At 41.2% G+C, this 25,646-nt stretch overlaps 1 protein-coding gene across 1 annotated transcript in view; it reads right to left on the reverse strand.

Moving 5' to 3' along the window:
• Positions 1-25,646, reverse strand: part of SLIT3 (slit guidance ligand 3) — a 467,475-nt gene that overhangs the window by 109,969 nt on the left and 331,860 nt on the right. Inside the window, exons 13-16 of the mRNA XM_041488030.1 lie at positions 19,004-19,147; positions 16,370-16,533; positions 2,952-3,102; positions 1,736-1,810 (exon numbers count right to left, since the gene is read on the reverse strand). Coding sequence (XP_041343964.1) covers positions 1,736-1,810; positions 2,952-3,102; positions 16,370-16,533; positions 19,004-19,147 — 534 coding nt within the window. The remainder of the gene's footprint in view (positions 1-1,735; positions 1,811-2,951; positions 3,103-16,369; positions 16,534-19,003; positions 19,148-25,646) is intronic.

The raw sequence follows: 25,646 nt of genomic DNA on the forward strand, positions 1-25,646 counted from the left end.
TTCCTCCTTTCACTAGCAGAAGGATTTGGTCTAGTAAAGGCCAAATAATAACCTGGAAGGAAATGACTGTTTGTTGGTTTCTTTCTGGTAACCCCTTCTTTTCACCAAATGGAAGAAACGGGAAAAGAAGTTCAATCTGGCTTTTTTAGGGACGAGGCCGCTGAGTAAAGTTGTGGTTGAAATGTTGGTCTCATATGAAAAACCACCGTTTTCAGAAAATCCCTTTAATTGAAATGGAGAAACTTCTTTAGAGCACCAGGTAGAACAAAAGAAATGAGCTCAGCTACAAAGATTTCCTAAGAAGCCTCTGCTTGGAGCTGCCATTAAACCCAGCAAGAAACCCTTTGTAGGGTGCAGCTTCCTTTTGCCATGAGTTTGACCTGCTCCTGCACACCTCTGATCTCAGCAGCTACCAAGGACACATAAAAGAATCTTTTGTTTCACAAGAAACAAACTCAAAAATACTCTCACAACGGGTTCATGCTGGATTTATGCCCAAAACACAGCCCCTGTCGAGGCATCCCTTCCTCTGAGTGATCGATGAGGACAGGAGGGACAGCACTGTACTTCCCTACAGTAAGTTTTAAATAAAAACAAATTATTCCAATTTTCAAAACATAAATCCTGAAGGTTTGATGAGGACAGATGCTTTCCAGTTTGCGTATACACTTACATAGCATGCATTTTTCATTCCTGTTTACTATCTACTTACACTGGGAACAGAGCACTTAACAATGTCAACATCATTTTCTGAGTGCACTGTAGCTACAAATTATTGATCATTCATAAAACATGAGGCAAATGTTTGTGATTAGTTCCCCAAGCCTGACAGGCTGTACTTACACAAATACAACCCCACCCCAAGCCTGCAGTGCTGCATCTGAAACTCTTGCAGAAATAAAAAGAGTCCCACTACAGTTGCCTCCAAAGCCCCCGAGATCTCACCAGGACTCAAATGGCCAGGAAGCTCCAGATGGCAGAAACCACGTGAAACAAATGCAGAACAAATTGCCTGGTTTGGTTGGGTTCCCTAAATTGGCTTGATCCAGACAATAAAACCTCACTAAAAGCAAACAGTTAAATGAGACATTAGCAATGGGTCCATAGGGTTAAAACTTTAAATGACTTCAGAAGGATCCATTTTGAAGACTATCAGGAGGTATCTGACATATTATTCTCTTTCCAAAACACTGCATTTATTAAATATATACAATGCACTGTGCCAGGACTGTCAGCAAAATTATACAGCTATATTTGAATGACTGATCTATATGTTTGCTAATTTATTCTCCTCTCTAAACCAACAATGATCACCAGAAGCTGCCATTGTCCATATCTTGTAATATTATTTTCCTTTGACTATTTGAAACATCCACACCACAGCTGGAGGCACATAATACATTTGAGAGACAAAACCAAAATACTAAATGTCATAATCATCTCCAACAATAAGCATACAGTGGAATAAACTCTGGGACAGAATGCCTGTCAGTCTCTGAGTGAAAGACTAAGATATGTAGCCCTAAAAACCCACTGAAATGTCAGCCTAGGGGTCTTCATCTGTCAGTGTGGTTTAACTGTGCCTGTCTGTCCAACAGGGAACTCCTTCAGTTTCGTTAAACTCACATTAAAAAAGTGATTTCTACTACTGCAGTACTTAAATACAAAAAGTCATCCCTCCCTCCTTACTTCCAATCCAAGCCTGCATGTATTCTAACAAGCAGCTCAGACTTACATTTTCCTGAGGTTGGGCAATTTCTTGAAGAGTCCAACAGCTTCCAAAACAGAAATGTCATTGTCATTCAGACGCCTGAGAGGAACAAAGAAAGAGATATTTAATGCTTCACAGATGTCTGTAGATACACCCCCGTGACATTCAGGGCTGCCACCCAGAGAACCGTGACCTTTGTTAGGCAAGGCACTCCTTGACATCCCCCCCAGACTCCTACAGGTAAAAGAGTCTAGCTTTGAAGGAAAAGGAACATAGAGGACTATCTATAGTAAAACCTCAGGATGTCTTAAAGAGTGTAATGCCAAAGGACAGTGTCAGAGCTCCTTCATCTCCCAATGCATGGGATAAGGAATTATTGAGTTACTCCACTGCACACAAACCTCCTGTGCCTGACTGAACCTCTGTGGTGCATTCTGCTACACCAGGCACACAGCTGGAGATGGGGTCCATGTAACCAGAAGGGCTCTGATTTCAGGTCCTTTCCTATAAAAATCTGCTGATCTTCAAAATGAATGTGAAGGCCACTGTCTTGGCAGGCTTGGGATGTAAAATTCCTTCTCTGATTGCACACAGCTCCAACTCTATATAGAGTCTCTGCTGCATTTCTGGATGTCTCTCATATTTTTTCTTAACTTCAGATCAATAATTTTTATGAGGTTTTAAATAGAGTAAGTACAATAAATACAACACTAACTCAAAAAAATAAAATTCTGTTTGAAGGGGCTACTAGTGCAAGAAAAGAACCAGAATCTTCAGTTGCTAAGCAATAAAAATGTTTTGTCATACTCAAATGTCTTGAAGTTGCATTAATTTAATAAGACCTGCTCCACCCAAGTAGCAAGCAATGCTGAGATGCAATGAGCTCCCAATCACAGATTCACTCAAATGGGTAAAACCATTTCTTAAATAAAAATGGCCAGGTGCAAAGGCAGAGACTCCAGGGTAGATTGGACAGGAAGGACACAGCTTGGGCCCGGCCAGCATTGAGGAGGACACAGGGCTGGTGCACGGGGCCACGGCTCCTTTCTCACTCCACAGCTGGCATAAAGGCTAAGGAAATGAGAGTTGTGGTGCAACTCTGAAATAAAATTAGCTTTCCCATTTTCACACAGGGATAAAAGTAGGAGGTGCCTTTAATTATCTGAGTCACTTCTACAGCCTTTAAAAATCAGAGAAGGCAAGAAGTGCAGCTGAACAGCCCTGGCAGAGGCACACTCACAGGTCAGTGGTGTATTCAGGGAGGTGAGTGGGCAGCCGGGTCAGTTTCTGGTTGGAGCAGTCCACGACTGTCCCCTCACAGCGACACTTCTCGGGACAGACAAGGTCCATGAAGCACTTCCCAGTGAATTTACTTCTGTAATCCTCTGAGCCTGCAATAAAAGGAAAATATATTCCAGCAAACAGTTGTTGATAACTGCAGCGACCAGAGGCACCATGGAATCCACCCTCAGCATTGCCTCCTGTCATCCCCAGCTCCTGAACACAGTTCTAATACTTGCCAAGGACTTGTGCTCAGCAATTTTTAAAATTGCTCCCAAGACTTTTCCCTGGTTTTTCACTTTCCCTTTAACAGAATAATTCCTTGTCTAACAAGCCTACCTGTTAAGGGATTTTCCAGCAAAGTCACTTTTTTCCCATTTGGAATTTAGTCCAGCAACAAGGAAAAGGCATCTCATGAAAGAATTGAAATGACAAAAGACTTTTAAAGATATCATTTAAAAGTCCCAAACGTTCAGACCTCAGCTATTAGAGCTGTTTTTCAGAGCAATCTTTTATTAGACAACCTTGTCAACTTTCCAACAATTAGATATCTTTATTAACTATGTTAAACAAACAGCAAAGGAAAGTAATAGCAGTTCAAATCATTTTAATTTTAATTAAGGAATGGGTAGAGCATACTTAGTGAGAAGCACTCCCTGATGTACCATTACACCGTGATTGCCAGACCTCTTTGACTGGGTTTTTGACCCATTCTAATGAAATGCTTTTCCAATTAGGCTCAGTGAACTAATCTGTCCTTTTCAGGTTTGGTTTTTCTCGTTTAATAGCAGCAGGTTGGAAACTCGATCTCAGTGCTTCAAGGAACCAGGAGGATTAATAAATGTGTGTGTAAGCAAAGTGCTGCCAAATCCCCACCTTGCAACTCCTGCCCACTCACTTCGTATTTCATAATGGAAGCACCAGAACCATTGCAGGAGCCCTGTGCAAGACCCAGGGGTTGTAATCACCAAGAAGCATTTTTCAAGGTTTCCAAATTTTTAAAAGTCAATTACAAGGCTTTCTCAGAGAGAGGAGCTGAACAAATGTTTTCAGAACCGAAAAACACCAACAAAAACTTAAACCCGAGCTGGTATTTGCTTATGGAGACTTGATGACATTCATCACCTGCTTCCCCTTCCTGACTGATAAATACACCACTGCTCATTTTATGACCATGTACTATTTTCTGAGAGAAAAAAAGACGTTTCCTAAGTCCACTATTATTTCAATTTATGTTATGCATTATCTCCACAGGGTGATGCAGTGAAAAAAAGCAATTCTACAGGCAATCTAACACTCTGATCCCACAGCCACACTTTGGTTTAGTTTTGTAATTCCAAGTTGGATTATGGGAACACTGACATACAGATTTGTACCTTACTACTTCATTCTTTGCTGGTTTTTGTGCTTATTATAAATTATACATCTAAAGTACAACTTCACTGATAGCACAGCACTTAAAGTATTAGGACCAGTGGGCATTTTAAAGCATTATAAAAATACAGTCTAAGAGTTTCACCACACCATATCATTTAAACACTTATCCTTTTAAAAAAATCTGACATTTTGTTTCCAGTCCTAGACATTCCAAGCTGGGTAATCAGAATGTTTGGTTGTTTATGATTCCTTGGAAACAGTACCAAAGATGAACAGTTATCAGAACCAGAGTTTATTAAAACGGCTACAATTACAGTACAGATTGAATAACCCACCAACAATCAGTGATCAGAAAGTGTCCTGGAAATCTCCAACTTTAACCTTGAAGAAGCATTACTAAGTTTCCTAGTAAAACCTTTTGTTGAAAGAAATAATCACAAACAACATAAAGTTTCATAGGGTAAACATTTATTAAGTAAAATTTTTAGTCTACTTATGGATACAAGATTCACCTTCCCACTGGAAAAAGAGATGGGTGAGTGGAATTCTTTATGAAGGAGAAAAAGCAGTGTATAACTTCAGAGGGAGAAAAATAAATTTTTGGTTTTCTCTCAAGCTTTTTGGCTGAACAAATAAAGAATTTTATCACACTTTGACTTGGCACCCACTCTCCTGATGGTGAGGCACACAACCTTCCACAGTGCAGCAGCTCTAAGAAGTTGATGCTGCCTGGGCATCTGTCCACAGCTAGCACCACTGAAACAGGGGAAACGCCTCAGCTCAGCAGGAGAGAAAGGGAGCAAACATCACCTTCACACTTTTTGTTCCTTCTCCCTCTTTCTTTTTTTTTTCTTTTTTCTTTTTGAGTTTAAACAAGAGTTACTCAGGTAATCACTGAGTCAAAAGTAATCAACAGCCTGTATGTGCTCAGCAAGTACTCAGCCATCTCAGCCTGAGAGACAGCAGGAATCACCTGCCAAAGTCTAGATAAAATTTACTATTTGACCTGAGCCTTGAGATCACTTGGACAGGTGGCTGCTCTATTAAGATATTCCCATCTGGGATAGCAATGTGAAATGCAGCCATCTGCTTGCAGAGCTGTTTAAGCACATATATCCATTCCTCCTGACTGCCAGGCTCTGAGAGAACACAACAGGACTCAGGAAGCACAGCTCACCACCACAGGCACGGAATACTTCTTGCGCACTGTAAAATCATCTATGGAAAGCCACAGAGAAGAGATGCAGGACAGAACACAACCTGGGAGTCTCCAGCAATTCCCCAGATTAGGAAGAATTAGAGCTTGCTGTAAAACAAGTAGCCAAGGCAACAGCAAGGCCTGTGTGTAACTGAGGGCAGTTGCAATTATTTGATTTGTTAGTTACTCTTATAATATTTTTATTTCACAACCAATGTGACACTACTATCAGGTACTGTGATTTCTTATTATCATAAAACAAACGCACCGTGGCATTCTACAGAACAGCAGCACTGAGATAATGAAACATCACATTTCCAAGTGCTCAAACATTCTTTGTGCCTTTCTGATACCCACATGGAGAATCAGGCAACAGAGGGAAATACCTTTTTGTTCTTCTCTTCTTTTAAAGCATTGTTCAGAAAACCTGATTTCAGTTTTTAATACTTAGCTTTGTCCAAAGGACTTAAAAGGAGTTCTGGAGGATCTGTTCTGCTACAAATCAGGCTGTCTCAAAATTGACCTGACACATTCATTCTAGAAAATGATCCAGCTGCCTCAAATTTGGCACCAAAAAAATTGACCATTGAGATCAGTTGGTCTAACACTTGAATGAAAAACCAAGGAATCTCAAAAGATCTTCATACGACCACAAGATCACAATTCTCATAGGGAATAAAAATGAAGTGCAATTTTTGGTCATAATTTCACATTGCTAGTGTTAATTTTTATCAGTAACTGCAGATAAAATCTAAGAATCCTGCAAGTCCTTCTTTTGACAGCTCCACAACAGAGATGTAACAAATTTGCAAGACAAGAAAATATTTCAATGTAAGAAAACTTCTGTATGAGACTCTCAAAGTCCTTTATGAAAAGGAGTCATTATCTCTGTGTAGGGGGGCAGTTAGGCCAGAAGTATTTTGAAGATCTTGTCTAAGCTGTCAAAGCTAAAATGGCCCATTTGGATTTGCTGACTCAGCTTTGCCCTCTGGAATTATTGGATAGTGGTGTTCCCAAACAGGCCATGTTAGTCATATAATTTTCAAGAGATGAAAAACAATGCTTTGCAGACTCTTCTGAAGCTTTTATTATATTTGTTCACAATGCAATGCCAGCACATTAAGAACAGGTCCAAAGTTACACTGAGTGGCGGGTGTCTTGTTGCAGAAATGGCATCCAAAGTGTATCTCAAGTAGAAGGATTCACTGGACAGCTCAAACAGACAGATGCAGCTTACATTATGCACAGGGTAAGGAGACAAACGTGATTTTTAATCTCTGTAGGTATGGCTGGAGTCACCCTTGAATATTATCAACCAACAGAACGCCTGACTCCTTCATTGTGAGAGCAATTAAACAGATTAATTACTTAGAAATGGTTATTCTGCATGCAAGCCCTGTGGAAAGTCTGTGCAAAGATCCCTGTGGCTCCCTGGGAGCCTGGTTAGCAACACTTCACCAGTTCCACCGTGCGGAGAGGGAAAGGGAAAGGGAATCTCTCACCTTTTGATGCTTCTGCCCCAGCAGAAGTATCCAGGCATGCCATGCTGCAGGGAGTATGCAGCCTTCCATGGTGCTTGACAGAACCATGTTCCATTTGTATTGTTCTACCACATGGTTAGATCAAGCACAAAGGAAAACCCCATGGACAGCCAGAGTCAGAGTTAGGCAGCGCCAGAGAGAGAGGAGCGTTCAGAGGAAGCAGCATGGAGAAGCACAAGCTGAAGGTTCACGGAGAGCTGCTCTCCACTCCACCCATGCAAAAAGGTGCTGGATACAAGAGGTCATCCTTTATGCTACTGCAGGAACACTCTGGAGCACAATTGGGGTTAGTGTACACGAACAGAGCCCGGGCGAGTTCAGAGACAGAGCTGCCACGACAGAAAACACAACCAGAGGAGTGCTCACTGCTCCTTCCAGAGAGCACCTGCAGCTCCCACCACACACTGAATGCCCAATCTGTGCTGCTTTTTATTACTTACTCTCTCCTGGTGTCTCCTTTCAGTAAAAACGCCATTTAGGTTTGCTCCATTTATTTAAATGAAGCCGTAGAAATACCGCAGCCCATACCAACAGCAGATTCTGAGCTGCTGGCCAAGCTCTGCCCTTAAATGCTCCCCGAGTGCCCTTTGAGCCTGATTTCAGCTCCCAGAGGCCCTTCATGCTGGTGGCACTTACACTGACAACCTGGAATTGCCACTGCTTTTCTTTTCCTCTTTTTTTGGTTTCCTCTGCACTTTCCAGCAGAGTAGCACACACATGCTACTGCAGACACAGAGAGCATTTTCTGTTATTCTGTTTCTGAGCATATTTGCTGGGTTTTGTACATCATTCTCTGATGGAAGCTGAGCGTTTTCTATTTCCGATCTTGTAACTCATTCCTGCAACTCTGACTTATAAAGCAGAACATTCAGTTCAGGCTTGACTGTTCCCACTGGAATAAAGCTCCCCCTGACTCCACTGTCTGCAGAGCTGTGCCAGTGGACAGCGATTTTGAAAGTCACATCTCAGACGTTCTTGCAGGATTCCCAGATGAGAGAGGAAGTGGGTGTCCTCTGCAACTGCTCACAGAGTTCTGCTGGACTTCAGTGAAGGTCAGTGCTTGTGCTTTTAAATACAAATCACTTTCCTTAGTAAGGGATTTGCCCAAAGAACAAAGTCAGCACCAAGCAGATTATTCATTACCTACATGGAGAACAAGGCAAGTGCTTGAGCAGAGATGACAGATAATAGAGCAGGGGTCTGTGCTTCCCCACTTTGCCATGACCCAGCACTGCTATGCAGAAAAGACAACACTGCGTTACCTGGGAACTTCAGCAAATAAATAAGCACAGTGTTAACTCAGCCAGCCCACACTGGGGGTTTGGTTCAGCAATGAAAGTAAGGCAATTTGATTTTGCAGTCTAAGAAATAAACTGAAATAAACTGAAGCAGTTTTTTAGGGGAACCTAACACAAATCTTCAGTCTCCACAAGATGCCAAACTACCAGAGTCTGAATTGATAAAAACATTAGATTATTAATTTTCTTCTGTGACTCATGCAATGTGGCACCAAACCACATTAATTTTCTTGCCTGATTAATTCAAAGTATGCATAACCCTGGAATCCACGCCTCATTTACTTAGAAATTATATCTGTAAGGAGAATTCCTGCCAATAATTTTGTATGGCTCCAGTGAAGAAGGATGTAGAATCCTATATCCTTATTCCTACACTGCTTTAATAAAGCAGAAATTCTGGCCCAGGCTCTTCAAACAAATTAATCCACAGTACTCTGTTAAACAATGACAAGTAACAGTTCATATCTTCCAAAGACTTTTATATTATATACTGATTTACAGTATTAAGTGGGATATCTGTAATAAATTCAGTCATTTCAGTGTCAATGAACTCTTTCAGTCCTACCAGAAACAAATGCAGTCTGAGCTCTGCAAACACCTTCCTGAGAAACCCCATGAGGATATTTTGAACAAGTCTCTATTCCTTTGCTGCACTAATTAAACACCACTTACAATAACTGCCTAAACTAATCATTAGCTGCAATGAACGAGAGGTACCAGCACATGAAGAAATCTGTCAAAATCCCAATTTATGTCCCTAGAATACAGGAGAGCAGAAATACCAGGAAAGCACGCTATTTTATAAATTACATTTAAATAAATTCCATAAGCCTTTGGATGTACATAAGATCATCCTGCATAAATGTCTGCAAAAAAGAAGTTGAGAAGTGAAATAAATCTCCAGCTATGTGCCAGCTTCCATGAAAACCCCTCCCTTAGATACTTTACACACAAGCAGCATTGTTTGGTTTGCTCTTGGTGTTCATTTACTTCTTGTAATCCACGTTCTATAATCAGTCACTGAAACTGCAGTTCGTAAAGAATTTATACACCGGAATTTATACCCTATTTTTAACTGTCCCATCAGGCTGGGAACTGCTGCAGTCTCAGAATAAATGAAATATTTGCTGTCCAATTGCAGCACCAACACCTTTGCACTGGTTTAGCTGACAAGCTCTCTTCATGCCAGCACCTCCCCAGTTATTTTCTGTATCCCACTCAAGTGACCACCACACACACAAAAAGTGCTGCCTGAGCAGCTCTGGTGCTGCTCAGCCTAACCTCAACACGAGGAATGGCAACGTCAGAGGACAGCAAACTTTGTCCCATCGCAATTTCTGAGGTTAAAAGAGCAATCAATCCCTCAGCTTTCTGACATAGTTAATTAAGAAGACAATTCAGATCTCAAGGGAGGAATCTACACAGCCCTGCACTCTGCCTACATGGGGAATCCAGGATAACTGTGATATCTGGATGCCCACGTGGTATGGATGCATCTGTGACTCAAGAGTCATCCTCCCTCTTCCCAGTGCCTCTTTACTGTAATTGTAAATAAGGATGTTGGTGGGTAACAAAGCTGTTCAGATATTTTGCTTTTTTGAAGACTACTTCAACTCAAAAATAAAATGAGGCAGAGCCTAAAATAAACTTTCTAACTGAAACACATCAATTCACTTTCTTATTAAGAACCACACTCTCTGCCAAACAGACCCACCTGGTTCATGTTCAGCTTATGCTTCCTTGAGTGAAATGGTTTCCATTCCTTCCTCCCACTGCAGAACCAGAACCCTTCACCATTGTAAGGGCTAGTGAAGGCTCAGAGTAACTGGCACAAATTTTAACACAAAGATGTGAACTGCTGTCAAGGATGTGCAGAAAAGGGAGGGCTGTAATCAGTATGTAGTACAGTCAAATTAATTTAACAACAGCAACACTTCCACAGTACAAGGGAACCCAGCTCCATTACTATTAGTCATAGCAGTTGTATCGTGTTCTCTAATGACTTCAGCTTCAGGAAGAATTCATGCAAACCAAAGCCCAAATATACTCAGTTTCAGTGTACCATGAAAAATTCATATTCCTAATTACAAATTCTGTGTAGCATTTAATCTGAAGGTGATTTATTGGTGTTAAACAACCTTCCATTCAGATAACAATAATTCTTATGCACCACAAACATATCCTCAGTTTTGGTATATTCAGAGGGTTTCTGAAGGTAGTTCTGCAGAGTCTTTGTGCCTTTCAGGGGGAAAAACGGAGTACAACACACAGAATTTAACTGAATAAAACCAAAACATATTAAAAAACCCCAAAACGAAACCAAACCAAACCACAGACAGAAATCTGCAGTTTCTCCAATCATAACCAGTGTTTCCTATCCCTTTCCCTCACAGCAGAGCAAAGCCATGGTGAGAAAAGCACTGGAGCTTGGCCTCAGAGGAGACTTCCCACTAAACTGAGCAGGTCTGGAGCACCCAGGGCAAACCCAGAGGCTCTCAGGGCTTGGGGCTTGCTCAGGAGCTGCTGGAGCCCCACACACCACGGCAGGACCATCACAGCCCCAAAAACATGTCCCTGCAGCACTGCAACAAGGCAGGCAGGAGCAGGTGGATATCTGTGCTTTCCATCAAACAGAAAATGCTAAAGGCAGGAGCATGAGCCCACGGTCTGTAAATGACTATTTGCTTATTAAAAATGAAAGGAATTTGCGAAGTTGTCATCAGAGTGATTGGCAAATTATGGGAACAACTGGAGGGTGTTTCAATCAGATAAATTATGTAAGATCTGGGTTAAATTCACCTGCCTTTCATGACTTTTAAACACTGGTTGAGGAATAGCAACGCACTGCAGCTTTCAGTTTGAGAGCTCAAAAATCTTATATAGTGTTTACACATCCCTAAGAGCAGAGAAAAGGACTACCCAAGGAGTCCAAGGGACACAAAATGTGTGAACTGCCACAGACAAAAAGTCCTGACATGCAGCCTGTGCTCCCCTGACTCCATCCATGGCAGTTCTGTGCTTCTAAAGGTGCAACAATGCAGAGAAGAGAGGAGGAAATTTGAGATGATTACAAGAAACAGCAAGTCTGTTCCAAAGCAGACAGGTAACCCGAGGAAGGTGAGTGTGTATGAAGACAGAGAATGGAAAAGAACATAAAGAATTAGGAGAAAATCTGCAATTAGTGAGAAGAGGTTTTATCAAATGCCTTAAAAATGATGAGTGAACAAAAAGCAGCTACATCACCATGCAATAATTGGGAATAACATGACAGAAATGACGCTAGCCCTAAATATGCCATTGTTGGACCCAAATGTACCCAAAAAGGCTGCCTTTGCTTTGGGTTGGGTTAATGAGAAGTAGTGCCCAAAAAGGAGAGAATAATGGTGGCAGATGGTTCATTTTCCTCCTCCTCTTCTCCCCTGTCCTTTTGATTGTATAGCACTGTCTGGAACTGAAGTAACTAATTAAAGGCAGTTAGACACAATGTATGCAGGAGGAAGCAATAAGACAGGCTCACTTCGGAGTATTCCAAATAGCAATCTTCTTGATAAAAGTCTTATTTCTAAGAATTAGAAGATAAAGAGCTTTTGTGATGTGATGTTTGTAGAAACACATTGCTTTGATCATTATCAGAGATAGTTTGTGTCAGTACAGCAGGTGGAACTTTCATTGCTTTTGAAATGCACAATATACTGAAAAATGCAAACATATCACAGGGAGAAATAGATATACAGCTGAATGCAAAGGCAATTCTTTCCAAAAGCTATTTCATACACAGTGTCACACAGCAATCAAGGAACCTGCCAAGTCTTGAAGTGACAATAAGCTACCACAGAGACAACACAATCTGCTCATAGATTTATTTCCCTTACTCCTAAAGCCCTGTGCTGCCTTAGAAAACAAAACTGCTCTGTATCGAACTTAATCAAATGCTTCTGGGCAGGATATTTGTGTTGATCTTTTTTCCCCTTATTCATATTAAGAATGGGAGCCTCCAGTGACCTCAGGCTGCCAAGCACCATTGGATCGTTAGGTGGTCAGAGTGGGCAGACGTAGCCAAAAAGAAAATAATCATCCGAATTTCACTGTTGCCACTTAAAATGACAGTATTTCCCTTTTCTAAACAGAAGAGAGAGAGAATTAGTCACAGCCTCTACTTATGATTTATCTTTCAAGAACGCATCTCAGATTTTTTAGTCTCAGATTGTATAGCTGTGGGGAGACAGTTGGGCAAGGGGGAGATTTGTTATTATTGTGGTGCACTGCATCAAATGGAAAGCAAAAAATCACAGAGAATAGTATCTATTGCAATCTGAAGTTTAAACATATTTGATGGTATATTCAAAAGCTTTGCCTGTTTCACAGCCCTGGGCAAAAATATGTCCTGTTCCCTGCTGTTCCTTCATTTCATGCTATAATGCTTCCAATTCTCCTTTTACAAAGAATTATGTACATTATATACCTGTTGCACAGAAGCTCCTTCCTATGGCCACTCATAACCTTTGCAGATGTTGCTCCACTGTCATCAGTAAAAGCTCGACTCATTAGGCTCTGTGAGGAAATAGCATCTGGGAAAAGTGCCTCAATTGAAAGAAGTGATCAATTGAAAAAAGAAGGTAAGTACTTCAGGCTGGATGCTTTTGAGCAGGATGGTAGGGACCTGTGATGAAAACTGAAGGAAAGAGCGTGCAGAAGGAAGTTTTGTAGATGTGTCTTCACAGTTTCATTTAATTATCAAATACAGTTCTATTTAGCCCATCTGCCTCTGTGTCCTCTTGACATTTCCTTCTTGATGCTCCTCTGCCACTTCAGACTGATGAAACTTCAAACATCTCAGCTTTTCTCACTGCTCCTGCTAACCACTCCTCTCTTCTGTTCTTAGAGAAAAAGCACTTCCCTTTCTTCCTTTAATTTACTGAACAGTCACATTTTTTTTTCCCCCCTCATAAAAGGTCCTTTCTGACAGTCCCCTTTATGATCACAGAATCATGGAATGGTTTGGGTTGGAAAGGAACTTAAAGATCATCCAGTCCCCCCGCCCTGCCATGGCCAGGGACACCTTCCACTGTCCCAGGCTGCTCCAAGCCCTGTCCAGCCTGGCCTTGGGCACTGCCAGGGATCCAGGGGCAGCCACAGCTGCTCTGGGCACCCTGTGCCAGGGGCTCAGCATCCTCCCAGGGAAGAATTTCTCCCCAGTATCCAATCCAAATCAACCATCTTACTGTTTAAAGCCATTTCCCCTTGTCCTATCACTATGTGCCCTTGTCAAAAGGCATGTGGCAGACACACAGACCACTTCAGGACAACCTCAGAATTTTATGACTTTAAAACTGTCCTTTCCCTAATGTGAAAGTATTAAGCTCTCCTAGGCTTAACTACTCCTGGGTGTGATCCTGACACTGCCTGAGTACCTCTGCTCCCACAGAGCCCAAACTTTCTGTGCATCCTCAGCTCTTCTCAAAGGTCAAAACCGTGCGAGGATAAAATCCCCCACATGTCTTCCTTAACCAACCCTGTGTTTTCCCCTCAAAAAAACAACTTTCTGACCATTGACATGTACTAGATATATTACACAAACTACATGAAAATACCAGGATTCTGAAAAAAGAACCCTTTGAGAAAGAGATGCACATTTAAAAAAGAATTAAAATGAAAAATTGTTTTCTCATACACTGAGCAGAAGACGTAGAAACTAGAACACGAGAATCCCAAAGACAGTGAGGACACGGACAAGTTACTAAGCCTTGCCATCCCAGTGGGATTGTGTCATCCCTGGATGACACAAAGCACTGCCCAATGCTCTAAAAGAAGATTCATACCTCATGGACATTTCTGCAGAGAGACATGCTGTGTTAGATCCTGGGATGAAACACATTCCTCAAAATGAAAACATGGAAAATTCCTGCTAAATGCCAAGCCTGAAGCAGCCATGATTCAAAGGGACAAGTTGAGCAGAACAGGTGCCAAGGATGTCTGCTCCCTGGATTGATTTACAAGCTAAGATTTTCTAAACCATTAGATGTTCCCTGCCTCATGTGAGCAGACAGCAAGTCGAGTTCAATGTATCTCATCACCATCTGGAAACTCTACAGGCAAGGATCTCTTCTCTATTGAGCTTTTGAACAGCATTAGTTTTCATCCAGCTGAAATCTTTGTTCTGAAGCTGTTCAACCCCTGCTCTCCTCCTTCATAAGTCAGGTTTATGTTTTTTCCATGTGGTTTTGATATAGATGTAGAGCTGGAGATCCAGGGAAAAAGAACCTAATGTCTCAAGGAAAGGACCCCCAGGATAAGAACTCACACAAAATATTATTCTCAGCATCACCAGGTACTGAGTTCTGCACTGTAGCTCTTCTTAGCTATGACCTCTCCTAAATGGAGTCAGCTGGTGTTTGCCTTCTCCAATCGTCTGTACCTTTGTTCAAAGCATGCATGCACACACATAACATTAATTCCTCTAGCCCATTAATAAAAGCAGAAGAAAATAACAATGGCAAATTGGGTACAGGTTTATACAGATCTGTTTCTGCAGGCTGCTTTCCTGTCTAAGTTATATTTATGCATTTTCATTTCCAGTTTATTTAAATATGAATATTACTGGCTAATTACATTGTTACGATGATGGACACAATCCAAAAACCTAGATAAAATATGCCATAATTTCAAGCCTGATTTAAATGTTGTAGCTTGAGTCACAAGGGACTGAAGACCTTAACAAGCCTGCCCAAAAAAAGCTGGCTGCAAATGAAGTTATCTTTATTTTCTTTCCCCCATAAAGGGAAGGTTTAGCTCGGCATGTTGCTCGCAGAGATGCACAAAGCACAACGGCTTGTTTTGGGCTGCTGCCACCCAGCTTCATGCTGCATCCCCATCTAGAGCCATTCATCTTTTACCACCAGGAACACAATTAATCATGTTGCTTTTCAGAGGAAAAAAAGAAAAATCATAGTAATTTTCATAGAAAACACCGCAAGGTACTCCATCAATAACAGTCATTTTTCTCCTCAGTACACACTAATAGATTTGCTTACTGAGACCTGCTTGTCTTTACAGTATACAAAAATGCAGTAATCCAAAATAGATACAACCAATATAACCAGTAGGAAAAACACATGAAGAAGTAGGCATCTGCTTAGTTGTGCTGTGTAAGAAATATCCTTTTGCTGACAGCTGAACCATAAATAAAGAACAGATAAGATTAAGAAAAAGCTGTTTATGTTGCTTTGCAGGTTAACTTCAGGTGGAAACATTTTTCTGCTTCATTCACGATACAAAACCTTTGCCTAAATTATTATGCACCTTTTGATTCAAAGCTTGCTGAAACCAAAAATCTTACCAACTTTGATGGCAATTTTACTGGAGTTAGTGTGTGTTGCTTATGGGTGTTAGAAAAATGAATGTATGAAAGCATGTGAATTGATGCCATTCCCTCACCCCCAGATTCACTCCCATCCCAGATCAGAAATGCTCACTGCCAGTTGTATGAAAACCTCTCATACTGTTCTCAGCCTTTTAGGTGTGGGAACTAAACTTGAGCTCAGCTCTCATTAGGTCAGTAAGAGCTCTGCTTGAATACAACTGACAATCCTGTCAAAATATAACATTTCCCACATGGATGCATGTATATTGTCATTGTTTTGCTTAAATATTTCATAATTTAGGGTTTTTTTACGAATATATGTCACAAGCTTTCATCTTTTTTTCTTTGTTTTTAAGAGAAGACAGCTATAGACTGCCTTTTTTGTTCTTTTCTTTCTTTCTTTTTTTTTTTTTTTTTTTTTTTAATCCATAAGGTAATTGCCTTTCTGTCGAACTAACCCAATTTCCCCAAATTCAATTTCCAAAGATGCTCCCTAATATCCATTACAGCAAACACTGTCCCGCAGATTGGATTAGCGGGCTCTCTGGCCCCGCTCATCCCCGCGCGGGGAGCGCAGCAGAGGCTGGATAAATGAATTATTACCTGAGCAGCGGAACTTCTTGCTCTTGATCTGGCTGATGCGTTTGTTGGCAAGGCGACGGGGATTGCTGCAGCGCGCGCCGCTCGTCTCGATCGGATTATCCTGCAGGTAATCAGCCAGCCACTTCAGATGGCAGTCGCACACAAATGGGTTCTGAGCTAAATGTCTGCGAGAAGGATGGCATGTTTAATCACCAGTGACCTGTGACACCGTGCTCCATCATTGGTTTTTTGTTTTTTTTTCACCAGTGCCAAAGCTGAAGAGTGGAGTAATTGAATCGGCTCCTGGAAAAAGAAACCACCCCAGGCCCGGCGGAAGACGCGCGGAGCCGCACGTGAATGGGAGAATTCTGTGAGCGCTCACATCTGCGGCAAGTCCTCGCACAGAGGAAACAAAAATTAAGATAGCAAAGCCCCCTTTAAAGGACACAGACCTGCTGCTGTCTCCCAAGTCCTACGGTTTCTCCTGAGAGCTTGACGTGCTGCTTCTTGAAATAAATGCACCTTACCTGAAGATCATTTTGTATCCTGGTTTAAAGAAATTTTATCAGCAAGCTCAAAATGTGAATTAGTAAAGCAACTTGGATCTTTGGGCAAAGGCAGAAGTGGTCCAGAATCTTTTCAAGAGAGTGAAATTAATATTTGCACGTGCTCGTAATTTCTAACAGTACTTCCTTCATATGTATTTTTTCCTGAAGCAAAAGGTTTTAATTTAAAGACTGAAATGTTTAGGCAAAGTACAACTGCACTCTATTCTTCACCAAAATTTGCTCAACTTGTTTCCTATGAAATTGGAAATAGGTAACATAGCATTGATTTTAAGTGAGCATTTATACTTTGGTAAAATAAAATCTGCTGGAGCATCTCAGAGAAAAAGTGTTTTTCTGCTGCTGTACTGATTTATTTTGCTTGACAAAACTGAGCACTGTATCAGGAGAGTTTGCCAGATCTTTCCCAGAGCCAGGCTCTAATCTCAGTTCAGCTAACTTGCATCAGTCCCTCTGACCTCCAAGGGAGCAGGACTCAGCTCCCCAATAAGAAAAAGTTAAGAAAAGACAGATGTTTCAATTTGGTTTGGACAGAGGTATAAAGTTATAGCCTCACAAGAACTCTGACACTCTGTTACTGTTTTCCACTTGTAGAAACTTCTTTTCTGTTTGCAGTTATATTTATGAACTGCCACTGAACAAAGTAAGTGTAAAATGCAACAGGGCAGTGGCTGTTCAGGAGTAGGAAGGAAGAGCACACAGAGCAGAAAGGGCCTGAAGAAACTCAAGATTCTTTGGATCTTTCCTGATGTGAAAGGTCCAAAGAATCAAACAGAGACAGAATTTGGTCTGGTTTTGCAGGTCTAGAAAACCACAGAAGATGGCAATCACTTGGAGTACTAAAAATGGGAAAATGAATCAAAACTTTGTGACAAAGTCTCTTGGTGTGAAGAAACAAGTCCATCCTAAGCAAGGCCACCAGCAAAACCCTATGGAAACCAATGGGAGATGTTCACACCTTAGGGCTACAGACATTAAAAAAGCCAGTTGTTTAACCTGACAAACCTTACATACCTCTGTCGAAAAACCCTCTCTGTGGCCCCAGCTCATGTGTGCACATACACAGCAAGCTGCAGCAGCAGAAAGCATGGTAGAGCTGTGGGGGCAGAACTGGGGGGTCTTGTACATGATTATTCCAATGCCTTAAAGGTTTGCAGCAATACATACTGGCCAAATATCTGTTGGAAACTCAAGTTATGTTTGTGGCTGCCTGAGGATGCGGCAGAAACTCAGCTGCAAGAAATCATTGCTGTCAGTTAATTTGTATACGATTTAAAACATTTATACAACTAATTCAGCCAATGCATTCCCAGTATTAAAATATATAAATGTGCATTTGCATACAAAAGTTGCAGTACTATAGCATGTAAGTGCACAGATAATGCAGTATGTATATATATATATATATATATATATATGTGTGTGTGTGTGTGTATATATATACACACACACACCCATACATATTTTAATACTGGAATATCAGGCTGCCAACTCCAGCTCTGAAGGAGTACTATTTACCTTATTATCTTATTACTCACAGCTTTAGGATGAGACCTTCTACAAAATACTGAATCATTTCTGTATTTTTGCTTCTGATGCCTATTCTAATGCCTTCAAATTCAAAACTGTTTAGTGGATTTTCTTAATGGATCAAATAATACAACATATCATTCCCTTTAAGTGGAATGTCAGCTGAAATGTGGTTACAGAAGTCACGAACTGCACAGCGGGACTCAGACCCAGGCAGGAGAGATGCCAACTCATTGGCTCATTAAAAACTGTTAGGCAATGATCCTAATAGAATGTGCTGTTCATATCTTATCCAGAGTCAAATGCACACATTATCTCCCCAACAAACAGCCTGAGCTCCACACAGCCCTGACATTTCTGTCACTAAGGGCAGGCTGCGTCGATCCTGCCCTTGCTGAACTGATGCAACACTTCTTCTTGCTCTTTTTCTCTCAGTGAGGAAAGGAGGGGCCGCTACATGGATGTCTCTTCTAAATTGTCTTAATGTCAGATGAAAAGACAGGCAGCAGTTTTGGTGGGGAAAAGAGAGCTGTCATGTGTGCTGTGCCTGCATACTCACAGAGTCTGGATCGATCGCAGAGGTGCAAAGAGCCCCTTGCTGACGGTCTGCAGTTTGTTGTCATAAAGAGATAACAGTTTGAGATTATGCAGACCTTGGAACGTGTTTACCCTCAGGCAGTTGATCTTGTTGGCATTGAGAAGCCTGAAAACAGAGAAAAGGTTTAGAATTCATTAATCTTGTAATAACCAAATAAAGATAGACTGGATTTTGGGGTTAAATCTAAAAAAAAAAAAAAAAAAAAAAAAAACCTAGCCATTAAAGCTAAACCACAGGTAAAGGCTTCATTTGCCTGCTACATTTCAAAGGTGAAAAACTCACAGTGGACAAGAGTGCTCTCATACCTGGGGAATATGCAGACATGTAACAGTGCTAGCCATCTTAAAATATTTAAAAGCTGGGGGGTGTGGGGGGTTGTATGCCTAGCCCTCTCTCAATTTACTCAAAATTCTACACAAATATTCAAGGAAGCCTTCAGCTTAATATACACAGGAATAAAAATTACTCCCCACCTTGCTATTCCATGCACACACAGCCCACAGTAAGAACCCTTATTTTCAATTTTCTTTACAGCAGCTGTCTCAAATCTAACTGAAATTCTGGGAGTTTGAAATCTTTTGATAAGGAGTGTAGGGTTAATTTGATAATGGAAGATTAAAAAGACATTTCTCTTGGGAAACAAAAAGAGAGAAGTGTAAGGTCTAAAACTTACCGAAAGGAAACCGAGTTCACACCCAAGGACAGCCAGGTAGGGACCCAGGCTGCCACAGGAGCTGTGTCCTCAGTCCCTGGCCTTGGAGGTTTTCAAAGTGACACTGAATAAAGCCCTGAGCAACCTGCTCTGACCTGATAAGGTGGCTCTGCTTTAAGCAAGGGTTCCCCAGACTATTGTCAAGTGATCACTCAAGGTCCCTTCCAGCTTCTACTGTCCCACAATTCCCTGAATTCCAGTCACACCAGAGTCCTGTGCAGTTGTGGAAAAGCTGCACAAAGGCAACTTAAATACTATTTATTAAAAAAAAAAACAAACAAAAAAACCATATATTTTACAACTACACAGCAACCAGCTGGTGGGACTAATCAGCAAGAAAATCTTGGACAGTACTTGTGCAAGTTTTCTTCTATCATCATCCAGAGTTCTGCCCCATGCCATAAGTATATGCAAACCCAACAACAAGCTGCATCTCCTGCTGAGACAATCAAACACAAGAACACTTAATTTGTCACTGTCATCTGCATAGGTGGTATCCTGCACTTAGAAGGGAAATAGGCAGGAAATTACCTATTTACTTAGCAAAGCCAAAATCCACATCTTTTGACTACTACCAAGAACTACTGAGAGAAACAGTAAACTGCAAACAGTATATGTGGTTAACTCAGCTCTCTGAGATCAAAATTCTGCCCTTGTCAATAAATTTAAAGGACTAAATGTTGCATCAATGGGGCTCTCTGTGAGACAGCACACTAATATGAAAACAGAAGACAAATATGTTTATAGGCAAAAAGGAAAATATATCCTCTATTCCTCAGCAAGCAAATGCATCATTTTAAAGACACCTCTAACAGCAGCACAGGGAGCTTCCATTCTCAACAAACTGCACAGACACCACTAAAGACAAGAGGGCAGCCACTCAGGAAGAAATACAAGCTTGCTAGCTGCATGTGATGCTTTTCTCCAAGAAGTGATTCAGAAGATGCTTCCTCTTCCTTAACACTCCTGAAACCTTTGGAACATCACAAGCTCATTACAGTTCTCTGCTCTCACTGTTGTTTTGGCAGGGCCTCGTTGCTGCAGCCAAAAGTTACAGCATTTGTGATACACAGGAGATGAAGGCAGACTTGGGCAGCATGGAGAGCTCCAGGAGAACAGGAATGCTTTGGAATGAGAGGGCTCCAAAGGAGAACTCCCCTCCCCAGCCTACAGGAAAGTCAGTATCCATTTACCCCAATTTCCTCCTTTATATGTTGTGGAAAATGAAGTTTGACATTAGTTAAGACAAAATCCCAAGGAAGGCAATGATGGATAAATGAGGTTACATTTTTGCATGAACTAATAGCTAAAACAATTTTATGAAATCATAAGCAGCACTAGTATGACCCCTCTGGAATTTGTATTTCCATGACACCTAATCCACAGTCCTGCTGGCTCCCCGAAAAGTAAAAGGGTAATTTTCCCATTGGGCCACAGGAACAGCTCCTCCCCCTTCACTCCAACAGCAAAAGCCATCTCCTCCTGCTGCCTCTGACAGCCATTTGTAAACCAAAGCAAAGCAATCTCCTCCTCTCACATCGCACACATCATGCATTTCTCTTCCCACCTTGGAGAGTATCTTTTCCATAAAGAATGACTTAGCAAGGTAGTAGGATGCAGAACCAGCTACTGAATTTTGAACAGTATCCCTGAACATGCTCTCAGGCATTACAAATCCTTTGGTTTCTACCCCCTGTCCTTTTGCACTGGTGCCACCCTGGTTTTAGGGAATGCACACCAGCTTGGTTTGGCTGTTCCTGTCCCATGGCAGAGGCTTGGCACCTGAGCTACCCAGGAACAAAACTGAAAACAAGTATGTACTTCCATTTATTTTGCTAGGTGCTAATTTTTTTCCCCAGTATTATAGTAATGGTTTATGTTGCAAGCAGTACTCGTAACAAGGTATAAAGCAAAAATGAAAACAGACTCAGCAATAAGATAATTTACAACTGAACTACAATTGTATTTCCACATGTGGGTAACCAGGATGTCTTCTTGGGATGCCTCAGAAGTGCACAGTAGAGATGCTCTGGGCAGATGCTGTTCCCTCCAGTGCAAAGATCAGGCACAAAGTCTACATTACTGATCCATCCCACTGAAAAAACCCTCTGAGCAAAACTGACCTGCAACTGCAGTGAATACACTGCATCCAGATTCATTCTCCCATTAGTTTCAACAAAACTTGAATAAACCCCATGCTGGAAAATAGAATTTACAATGTGACGAGGTTCCTGGCATGAATTTTTAATGACTATGTTCATGGTGATATAATCTGTGATATTTATTTAGAGCCAAACACTGAAAATGAGAGCAACTGATCCTCTATACAGCCGTAAGTACAGAGGCACACGCTCTTCTTCAAGCATCAGAGTAATTTGGAACAGAAAAGTGCTTGTGCAGACTGTTTGGAAGTGAGAATTCAGGTCCTAAACAGCTTTTCTGAGGTGACAACATCTATTCTGTGTATCACAGATAGTCTGCTCAACAGGAATACAGGTGTGGCCATCTGAGGTGGATGGTGAGATACATTAATGACTTATTTCTGCTCAGAATCAGTGAGAAACAGGGGAGAAAAGAAACTGAGGAAGCAGAATACATCATCCCTAAAAATTTTTCCCTCCTACTTACAGTGAGTTAGATGATGACTTTTGGCCAGAATCATTCAGGTTCATATTCCTTTCAAAACTCCCAGTTATTTTAAAATATCCGCTATGAATATTCCCCTCTATAAACCTCAGTCCTTTACTTATTCTTTCTTCGTTATCCCAGCTCCACTAATGGCATCTAATTTTTGATTAAGTATACAAGGCAGGCCTCACATGGAGTTAAAAGTGGTTTTAAGAGGTTTTTTTAAACTAACAGAAAGGCAGATGAGAAAAGCATATTCCAGGAAGCAGAATCTTCCTTAAACACTGAACCAGGCCATAAAACATACTAAGGGTTCCTTTATTGGACTTACACCAAGAGAAGGAACAACATTAAAAGTGGAGTTCTATTTTAGCAGGAATTACACAGTATTTATTTTTGCAGCAATTCCTGGTGAAAGTAAAATCCACTAATTCTCCTATTTTGTTATCAGCTTGATTGGATGAGATTTACACACGGCCTCCAGATGTGGGGCACCATTGAGAAGGAGGTTAAATATTCAAGTAGAAATAAAACCGCCTGCTACCCAGAGGGATGACGGATTATTAACTCAAGTCTCCATTTTCATCCCTCTGGATATGTAAAAAACATGAAGAAACCTCTCACAAGCCTTGGACCACCACAGAATAAGGGAGAATGGTTAAAAACCTTGTGGTTTGCACACCATTGGAACAACGAGCTGAGCAGGGCACTATTACAATTCCATGAGCCCATTTCCTGAAAAAAGTGGATTTGTCCACACACATTGAAATAATAACGTGTTTCAGCTAAGCCCTTGAAATGAATGTGCACTGAATTGGCTCTGTAATTGTATCAGCTGCTCATAAGCACCATCTGCATAATTAAGATGGTCCCATAATTGAATTATATGCCCAAGCACAGCTTCAAGTGATTAACATTTAAATAACATTCTGAACTCCAAACCCAAAATGACTGAAAAAATTGTTTTTTAAGAGCAAATGGGAATGTTTATATGGCTTTTACCCTTAGCCACGTTTGTATTTTTATCTCAGTGAGGTCAAGTAATCAAACTATCAGGAAATAACCACGAAACTTGGAGAATCAACAGCAGCCTGACAACCTCACACGTGCCAGGGACTGCAGGCTGGCCTCTGGTGCTCCAGGATAGAGCAGGAATCACCCTAAATACATGAGTGAGCCTAAAGGAAAGTGTTAGGGAGAAAAGCTGCACCAAGGCACTGAAAAGCTTCTCTTCCTTTTCACCAGCTTTGTGTTTTGACAGCGACGACAACACGATGAGAATGAAAATGTTTGGCATCCCATGAACTGGCTGGCACATCCCACTTGCCAGACTCCACTGGGGAAAATGAGAATTCACCAGAAAAAACAGATGTAAGAGGCACAGGAGACTTGTAAGGGAGAGGAGAACTGGGTAACAGTTTTGCCTGGCTAACAGCAGAATACAAATTGAACAGGCATGACCTTTATAGACTATCAATAGTTGCAGGCTTCACCTACATTCAGAGGCACTATAAGGCAGCAAAAAAAGAATTCTCAGCAGAAAGCTTTCCTTAGAATATACAATATCTGTTACAAGAAGTTAAAAAAAAATTAGCATGTATTCTTTCAGAATTTTCTCTTGAAATTTATAGGCAATTAAGTGTCATCCTAGATTTAACACAATTTTACACAGGAGAACAGCTGAAGTGTCAGTATAGCAATATCTAGTCAAGCACTTGGTCATCCCAGCAGCCAATGATAAGCAACATCTACAGACAGAATTGTGTGTGCCCCTGCCTAGTTATTGGCAAAATAATATATTAAGTTTCAGGAACATTTTAAGATGGCCTGGGCTGTCAGGGAGCATTTTGATTGTCTCTCACTGTGTCGAGATATTTAAACGTCTACTAAAATTTACATTTTCTAATGTGATGACTGACCACTGAAGAGTCTGTCAGTGCTTCAGTTGATAATAACCAGCATGAAATCATCATCATGCTTGCTTAACCAGCTTCAAGTGCTTCTCCATGTTCAGGAAACTGGATGATGGTGATGACAAATTTATTCACAGTAAATGAAAATGGAAAAGTTGCAAGCTGATAATGAGTCAAGAAGGAAGTACAGAGCACAGTCTGACAGTCCTGTTTTGGTGGGAATTTAGAAAGAGATTTCAGAAATTCCTTTTCTGATCCCAAAAACTCCAGCTCTGGTTGAACACTACCCACAAAACAATTCTGTGACACTTCTGTTACTACCTGGAGAATTATAAACACGTGTTGTCACAGCACCCAGACTTCTGCTACTTGAAACTCAACAGTGTCTAACTCCTGCCTGCAGGTAAGATCACAGCTGATTCGAGATAACTGCATGATAATTCAGATGCACAAGGGAACAAACACATTTTCACAGCTTTCAGGGCTGGCAGAGTTAGGTTTGTGTGCAGTAACAAGGAGGAGAGCTGCTGTCAGGAGAGTCCAGCTCGGAGCACTGGCGTCAGAGGCTGCTGGCTCACACTGACGTGGGGATGAGCAGTTGTTTGGGAAGCTGCACCAGTGACACAGGAAAGGCAGATGCTGCTGCACTCCTTCATTAGTGCTCCACTGTAATTGTATTTCTGAGTCTGGCAGATGCTGCTTCCTCACTTTTAACAGCAGCTATTGAGTTTAGTAACATTATCACAATAGCAACCTAAATGCAGAAATCTGAAGGAGAAAAAGCTTGAGGCAAATGGCTGGAAAGTAATTCTAAAGCTATTAAACAGGTCTGTGCAGAGAGCATTCTGTGCTGGACTGGAAGGATAAGTGTGGCATAATCTCTATGCCATAGCCAGAAATATTTTGAGTAATCACAAGAAAAGCTCATATGCCATTTTGCTAAGAATTTAGGTTCACAGATCCCAGAAATGACATAGGTTGCATAGAACCTCCAGGTCATCTGGTCTGAAACCCACTCAAAGCATGACTCATTCATGCACAGTTAATGCATTTCGCCAGATCACAGGGTAATTCAGAGTTCCAGGAAGCTCCAGTGGTTTCTTGCCCTGACAGGCTGCCAAAAGAGGATGAGCTACAAGGTCAGATTGGGTTACCTTGAGCTTTATCCAGTCTGGATAAAGTCTGGTCTTTAAAACCTTGAAGGAAAGAGGATGCACAGCTTTCTGGGCAGCCTACTCCAACTACCTGACATCACTGTGAAAATGTTTTCCCCTTACATCAGTCACAAGGGCTCTTTTTTTTAGTGCCTGTTGTCTATTCTCCATGGGAAAAATTAAGAACTCCACAGAAT

Source organism: Pyrgilauda ruficollis, unplaced genomic scaffold (genome assembly GCF_017590135.1).
Source record: "Pyrgilauda ruficollis isolate IOZ18807 unplaced genomic scaffold, ASM1759013v1 scaffold86, whole genome shotgun sequence".
NCBI lineage: Eukaryota > Metazoa > Chordata > Aves > Passeriformes > Passeridae > Pyrgilauda > Pyrgilauda ruficollis.